An 8,114-nucleotide genomic window follows, 5' to 3' on the forward strand; every position below is an offset into this window, starting at 1 on the left:
CTTCCTTGAAGGGATATCTTTCCTTCATACCTGACAGTATTCGCCTCCAAAGGCTGAGGGCTTGTGCTCCTTTTCCAATCGCTTTGTCAATGTCCCTTTCCCTGGAAAGGGATCCCAGCTGTTTGGCTTCCCTACCCTCCAATTCCAGGCTACTGGCCCCATTATCCCAGCATTGGAGCAGCCAGGTGACAATGTGTTCACCTGGACAATGGCTGAAATCTTTTTGCATGTCTCGCAGCTCACTCAGGGATAGGGATCGGGTCGTTTCCATCTCGTGTATGAGTTTTTCCTCTTCCTCCTCCTCTCCTCATGAAGGCCGTGCTTTTTCATTATCCCTTACTAAACAAGCTGACTTTCACTTCCAACATTTCTTCTTGTGTATAGGGGCAAGTGATACCGGCACAGGTTGGTTCTTTGGTTCAGTTGCAGTACCTGTTGTGGGGGTTGGAGTATCCACAGCTCTCTGCTGATATAAAGGGGGAGATGAAGCTCTCCTCTCCTTTTTTTTCTGGCTGCCTCCCACCTTGGTACAGCCCTGGCACTTTTCAGACTTTTCAATTATCCCATTTAGCTTGCTAACCTGGTAGAAAATGATCCCTTTTTTTTCCATTACTATGTTTTCTGCTGATAGTGAGTTAAAAGCAGTGCACAAGAGGGTCTGATGGATGCCAGATCTAGCAAAAAGTAAGTGGTTCAGAGGGAGACAGAGAGGTGGGGAAGGTGGGATCTTTCCCCCGATTTCTCCCTTTGGGTGGCAGCAAACGGTTCATCTGCCTTGCCATATTGCATAAAACCATTACCTAAGGCTAGAACTGTGCCCTCTCACGAAGTAGTTTGTCTTCTTAGCAATTTGCAACTTGTTTATTGGAAGTTAAAACCAAGGCTGTCATTAACAGCCTCTGTTCACAACAGGGAGGGATGCTGGGTAGGCCTAGCCAGGCCTGTTTAGCACTAGCGTTTCTAAAATGCAGGGGACAAGCAGGAGATCATCCAGTAGGAAAAAGATAGGATAAATGTCTTCATTAGGATGCTTTCGTGTAAGTCCTGTAGCCAGACCTGAATTTGAATGAAAACTCCTAAGTATTCAATTTATAATCTTAATCCTTTTATGAGAAAGCAAATCTCAGGCCAGAAGGTCTAGGAACTGAACCTTTACTTGTAAGAGATGCCTGAATCAGGGGCTGCTACAAAGAAAGAAAGATCTGTTGAAATTAATCTAAGTAGATAATAACCACAGCTTGCTTTTATTTCTATTATGCTGTCTCTCAAGCCACTGCAAAGTGTTATTTCCATTTGGATTGTGAAAACTGGTTACCTAATGACTGCCTGGTGTGAAGGGACATTTTAAAACAACGATCGAGCACCAATGCATACCCTTACTATAGATGAGGCAAAACCAATCTTCTATTATCCACTACGCAAATAAAACCTTAAGCTGGCCAAAAGCTGTTCTCTGTCCTTGTTTTGCAAGGACTGCACAACCCAGGGGCAAGGCCGGACTTAACAGAGCCATGCCCTCAGCGGCTGGCACTTGCCGAAGGGCGCTGCTCCGTCACCCACCAGCCTCTGCACCCCAGCAAAGCAGCACTGCCAAGGGCAGACCTTCCCAGGGCTTTCTCAGACTGCCCAGGTTGTGGAACAAATCCACGTAGGATTGTTGAGAAACTACACTGGCCATCTTCTGCTTTGAGGAAATCATAACTTTAAAGCAAATAAAAATCCCTGCGTGTGTTATTTTCCTATTACGGATGACAGAGAAAACAAATCCCGTGTACCGGATGCTAGTTATGCCCCTTACTGCCTTCCCAGTAAGCGTTCCTGCGCTGCCGTGGGAGGGCTGTATTAATGATACAGATGTATGGTATTCTGCAGAAATAACACTGGGAGTTACAGCATGGAACGCAAGGACACGGAATGAAAGTATGATTCCGGGAGAGAGACGGTCCCTTCCCCAGGCCGCAGCCGCCTCTGGGGGCGTCTCTCAGTAAGCCGTGGCCTTGCTCTTCACCTCCATGCTGCACGCAGGGAAGCGCAGCGGCTCGGATCTCCCCCTAAGGAGATTTCTGCCGCTGATTCACTCGAGGCCGTGGCTCGCCCAGGGGGCTTCAAACTCTTGAAAGAGCGACCAGCCCAAACCCCACCGAGGCGAAACCCGCCTCCATGGCGGTGCCGCCGCCCGCCCCTTCCCCTGCCCCTTCCGCCGTACGGCAGCCGGGAGACGGCCGGCCCGCCGGAGCCCCGCCTCGGCCGCGGCGCGGGGAGCCTCGGTAGGTGCGGGCGCGGGGCGGGGGGGGAGGAGAGGCCGTTCGGAGGCGAGGGGCCGCCCCGGCGTCCCCGAAGGACCGGCTGGAACCGGCCGGAACCGGCCCTCAGCGCCCCCGGCATGGCGGGGAGCGCTGCCCCCACGGCCCCGGCTAGGTCCCAGGGCCGGTCGGGGCCTCGCCCGCCCCTCGCGTAAAGCCGATTTTAGCCGCCCCCCCCCATCTCCCCCCCCCCCCCGCTTTGCATTTTTATTTTTCGACAAGTGAGCCTTGAAATCCTGAGCCCTGGAGGCGGGTCCAGCCCTCGCCCCATTTGCTGACTGATAATGTTATAAGTTGGGCTTTCCTCGGCTACGTGCAATTAGAAAAAATACATTTATTCAAACATTAGGACAAAACCTGCGTAGATGTCCTCCGTTTTGAACTTTAGCTGCTAAAATTCTCAGGCTTAAGTGGATGTGCTTGAATGAGTGCCCGTAACACCACAGAGATTAATAGTATTTCAGCATTTGGGAGAGACCACCTTATAAACATTGTCTTGGCTTTATGGGAACTAACTGAACGATTAAGTTTGCAGGATATAGTCCATATAAATTGCCTTGTAGCTTCCGGTTGCCTTCCTTATACGTAAATTGCACGAAGTTTATGAATAAAAGCAAAGATGCCATATGCAGTTAGGGCTGCAGCGGGATTTTCTGCAGGAGCTGAGAGTCTGTGCTGACCCTCGGGGAAGACTTGAAAACACGAGTGCTGAAAGGTATCAAGGGCAATTTTCCTTTTATTTTCGTGAGTATTGATTATCACAAGAAAATGAATACTGCTTATTCTTGCACTATTTCCTGCTTACTTTTGCATTAGGGGTGTGGCAGGACCATAGGCCGTATAATGCGAGGGGTCTGTCCACAAAGGTTTGAAACCATGCCTGCACAAAGGTTAATTTAATAAAAAAAAAAAAAATTAATACTTAGCAACCGTTAGAATTTTTATGATCGACGCAGGAAAAATTTAGTGTTAATGCATTGAGGTGTATCCTGCCGTTACGGCTGTTTGGGAGAAGTGTATAGATAAGCGCAGCGCTTCCTGCCCTGCTTTCCTGTGGTTCACCCGATGGCCCGTGGGCTGCTGTCTGCCCGCCTGTCCAGGTGTGCTTCCCGGCATCCCGAGCTGCTGACCGGGAGGACTATTCAGCATCCCGTGTGCTTAGCAAGCACCATTTGGTCATGCAAGAAAGGAGAGTAGGCTGGTTTTCAGCGTGGTCTGTCCTTCCCCACACTGGTGTGGACATAAGCTGAGGTGCTAAATTTTCTCCTTGCTATGTTCTTAATCTTAAAAGGATCTGTTAGCCAGGCCAAACAGGAGGGCTGTCTCTAACATGAGTGGGAGAAGCTTGGGAAGTCCTTGGCTCAGCTTCACATGTGGATCAAGTGATAGTCTTCATACAGTCATCCCTTTTGAAGTGCTGGCCCCCCACTGTAAATGGCATGACCTTTTCAATCGGATCTAGACTACCAGATTTGCTGAGAGATCGTTAACTCCAAAGAGGTCGTTTGGGTTTGGTATTACCATTTTCTGGTTTTTAGCTCTATTATCAAGGAGGTTTTCTCCCGAAATTGGGTTTCATCCAAGCTCTTGGCTCTTTAGCATGTTTTTCTTAAATAATTTTGTCAAACAAATCACCACCTCCAGTCTTCAGCAGAATGTAAGAATACCACCACTTACTACACTAAGAAACATATTAAATTATTGTATACTTACATGTATCATTGTTTTTATTAAGCACTCGGTATGTGTTCAGTGCAGTATAAACATTAAACAAGATTATTCTTCCCCTGGTGAATTTACTCTGAAAGAGCTTCATAGGAAGGAGTAGTAATGACATATCATTAAAACACCGCCTTTAATTTAATCCCTTTTTGTTTCCCTGTGGTTAATACTCATTTGCTGTTGATCATGACTGGTATATCCTGGCATGTCATGCAGTGCTGTTTTATGATGTTACAGCCCCCAGTTGTCCACTCTACCCCTCTGGGGGAGGTTCTTGTTCAGCGTGAGTGGAAGAAGAGAGCATATGTCTGTGTTTCAGCTGCTGCCGTACAAAGCCCAGCAGCATAGCTGAAACCCACCTTTGATGGTACTCTACACCAAGACCTTGGTGGTTGTATCAAAGCACAGTTTCCTTCTGCCACCTCGGCTTCCTGTAAGGACAGCTGGAAATACTAATGTCTTCAACAGCTGCAGCAAGATTCTCTGAAGCTCATGTGTTAAAGCCCTGAGAGAAGAGACATTGCAAGATGCAAATGGAAACAGGGGCATCCAGTTTTCACTGCTACTTTGTAGTAGCATCATTTCAGGGGAGAATTCTGTAGCCAATGGGATTTTTTAAGAGATTGGAGCTTTCCTGGACAGGGCACATCATATGGCTTGGGCCATAAAAGGAACTGATACTCCCCAAGGGAAGCAGGACTCTTGAACTGAAAGAGTTGGCAGGTTTGAAAGTTTTTAAGTTTATCTGCTTGTTTAAAGAGTCACAACATAGTTGTCTGCCCTGAAACAATTTCTGTTCCAGTTTCTGCTCTGGATTGCACGTATTATTTGTCAGAGAAATTATTTCAGAGACAAATTTTTAAAAGTAGCCACTGAAAGCATGCTGCTTTCTGAAAACAGCTTTTTGCTGAGTAAGCCAGAACCACTGCCTGGAAGTTGAAATCTGAAAAAAAATAGAAAAAACACATACTGTTCTTTTTTTTTAATAGTGAGGTTGACTGTCCATTAGAACAAACTCTGAAGGAAAATTCTGTCTCCTGGAATTTTCAAATCAAAATGGGGTCCTATTTTGGAAGTTGTAGTCAAGCTCAAGTTACCGAATTTAGTATTGAGGTTACTGATTAAAATTTTTGGAGCTGTACTGTAGAGGAGGTTAGCATAGATTAATCTAATTATTGGCTCTTTCTGGCCTTAATATCTGTAGTCTGTGTCTGTAGTGGAGTGTAACAGTAGGATTGTGCTGGCAAGGACTAGGCAAGTATGTTAGGTAAATACAGAATGTGTATTGATTGCTGGGGGAAGGAGGAAGTATGGTGGCTTTATTATTGCCTTTACTGCGGTACATTGATTTACTGGAGGGAGGGAGAGAGGGAGAAGTTAATTCTCCGTATCAATCATCCTATGTTCTGAGGCCCAAAAATTAATGAGTATCACTTTCTCTGTAAAGGTGTTTTGTGTTTTGTTAATGTAGAAGAGAGAATGTTTCTTTGGTTATTGTACTCTGCTTCTTCTCATGTTTTTTGCTTTGTTTTTTAAAATGCTACAGAGATGAGAGACCCATTTATGCACACTTTAATTCCTGATTTTGTGTTATAAACAGGTTAGGATTTGACTATGGCAGTGCAGTTCCTGCGGACGGCATCTGTGTGGTTAAAGAAGCGCAAGATCACTTTGTTGACCGTTTCTTGCATGGGACTCTTTGGCGCTAACCTTTCCTATCATGTGTTTCCTGAGCAGACATTCAAACTGTTGCATGAGTGCTGGTCAGAGGGGCAGCCAGCTGAGCTTTCACAGAAGCTCTGTGGTGTCTTTCAAGATGTCCTTCAAGATACTGATGTGAAGTCCACTGACTCCTATCGAGCCTTTGCAGCTTCTGGCTTCCACCCTGTGAGTGCTGGAATCCCCTGGCTGCCTGCAGGCTCTTTGGTGGGCATCCCGCCTAATTTTGATAGCACAGCTGGGGATAAAAAAGGAATAGTCAACCATGTTGTTGTGATCAATGGCAAGGAAGTAGACTGGGAGAGCAACGAAGGTGTTGCTTTGAAAGAAGCTCTGACATTTTCACTTGAAGCTCAGAAGTTTGCCATTGCCAGAGAAGTTGTGTATTTGCAGAATGGCAGTCCTTTAGCAAGTGCAGCCGTGGCTCCAACTTGCTTAGCTGGTACATTTCTCTGTGGGAGAGGTATAAAGCTACTTCTGGGTTTATCTCCTGGCCCTGTGATACTTCGCAGCATCTGTAACCTCATAACTGCCGCTGGTGGACTAATGTGCTATTACGTTTCTTACGATGCTATGACCTATCACCTAGACTGCAAGGCTGACAGAAAGGCAGCTACCATTTCCAAAGACTATGCCAGAGGTGGGGTTGAATTTTACAATAAAATCTTGTCCCGCAACAGGATTCTTCGTGGTCTGATGGGCAAACAGGGGATGAAAATGTATGCCCCGAGTGGTAACCTTTTCCCAAGGCACTGGTTCAGAATAAAGTATACGCCGTACACTTACCGAAGAGATTTGATTGTTAATATTTTAAGAGAGCTCCAGGCATAGGAAGGGAGCGCTTGAATTTTAAACTTGTGAATTATGTATTCTCTTGGAACACTGCTGTGCTGCTTTTTTCTTTTTTCCCCTCTGTATCTTCATTAGAATTTCGAGGTTTATTTTTGCGTGTAGTTCGGAAGGACTTCTTGCACATTCTGTGAATAAAGAATTCTCTCTTAAAATATTAAAGACTTGCTTCAAAAGTGCTCTGTTCTGTGTGCATCTCAAGAAGTTCTGCTGCTCTGCTCTGCCTTCCTGCCAGTGCAGTCTTGAAAATGGAAATGGTAAATTCCAACAGAGAGTTTTGGGAGCATTATAATTTAAACTGGGGTGTTTTTATGTATGTTTGCTGTTCCTCCTATGGAACAACCCAAAGATGTTTAAAAGACTGGGCAGCTGTATTGTGCTGTTACATAAATACCAAGACAGTGTTTCTGGGTTTTTTTTTAAGTTCTTGTACTGTGTAAATTCTTATGCTGCAATCACCATTCTTCAGTAGGGCACACTAGTTATGCTGCAGTTCATACTAATACAGCTAGATTATTACCAGCACCTGAGTCATTTAGCTTAAATCTAGTTCTGCTCTCTACATGACATGGTGACTGCAGCATGTGTATCTTGAATGTTTCCCAGCAGTGGCAGTATGTAACATGATGGTCACTGGTTGGTTGTTTTCTTGCAAGTGGGATAAGCATGTACAGGAGAGGGTTTTCTGTTTGCTTTGGTATGTTTTTTGTTTCATTTAAAAATACATGTTGATGTATGTCACCTTTTATGTCAAAGAAGGCAAGGTCTAAGAAATAAATCTGGCACTTGGTGCAGAAACTGGTGAGGTCTGTGATCAGGAGTTGCCAAAGGAAATCATTCTCCTGTTTCAGAATAGCCTAAGAAGGTATTGTCTGGCAGAACCGAGCTTTGCCCAGGATTACTGATCTTCTGGAAGAAGGGTCTTTAGTGCATGGGCAGTAACACTATAGCCTCACCTTGGAGCTTTTATGTGATCTCCAAGATGATAGTTCTCAAACTTTGTAGTTCCCTCTTTTCTGTGTTTTGTTGCAGCCGTTCTGGTAGCCCTCCCTGGTGACATCACAGCATTTCTCCTCATCTTTGTTGTCATTCTTACAGGAATCTTCTATTGTTTTGTATCTTCTCAGTCACAGATGTGCTGAGTGTCCTCTCTGCCCTGGTTTTGTCCCTTTTTCATCTGCCACAATAATAATGGTCATGCCTGTGTTTGCTCAAAGCATTAGTGAGTTCTGTTTTCCCTTCAAATCACATGGTGACATAAAGTTGATATACTGGCTGCTGAGGCACTGGTGTTGCTTTACATTGCTGAAGCCATATATATAAGATGTTTGTGTTTCTGCTGAAGTAATCTGTGTCACGGATGTTTTTCTGGACCACGACCTATCACTTGCAGTTGTCCTTGAAGTATCAAGTCATGAGGTGCCTCTTAGGTGCTTTCTGGCTGTAGGGCATAAGTTTATTGTTCTTGTGACCTTTGTGAAAGAGTTTGACGAAATCTCCTAGCCTGCGGAATAAAAGGAG

At 45.3% G+C, this 8,114-nt stretch overlaps 1 protein-coding gene across 4 annotated transcripts; it reads left to right on the forward strand.

Moving 5' to 3' along the window:
- The first annotated feature begins 2,075 nt into the window (after positions 1-2,075).
- TMEM177 (transmembrane protein 177) lies at positions 2,076-6,755 on the forward strand. Of its 4 annotated transcripts, none has more exons than XM_076342924.1 (3): positions 2,076-2,267; positions 2,867-3,018; positions 5,626-6,755. In XM_076342924.1, exon 3 carries the CDS (start codon positions 5,640-5,642, stop codon positions 6,573-6,575), a length of 936 nt encoding a protein of 311 aa, XP_076199039.1. In that variant the 5' UTR covers positions 2,076-2,267; positions 2,867-3,018; positions 5,626-5,639; the 3' UTR covers positions 6,576-6,755. The 4 variants fall into 4 exon arrangements, with proteins under 4 accessions (XP_076199039.1, XP_076199043.1, XP_076199040.1 ...); XM_076342928.1 differs by having other exon boundaries at positions 2,963-3,018; XM_076342925.1 differs by lacking the exon at positions 2,867-3,018.
- Positions 6,756-8,114: the final 1,359 nt, after the last annotated feature.

This window comes from Aptenodytes patagonicus, chromosome 6 (genome assembly GCF_965638725.1).
Source record: "Aptenodytes patagonicus chromosome 6, bAptPat1.pri.cur, whole genome shotgun sequence".
In the NCBI taxonomy this organism is placed as follows: domain Eukaryota; kingdom Metazoa; phylum Chordata; class Aves; order Sphenisciformes; family Spheniscidae; genus Aptenodytes; species Aptenodytes patagonicus.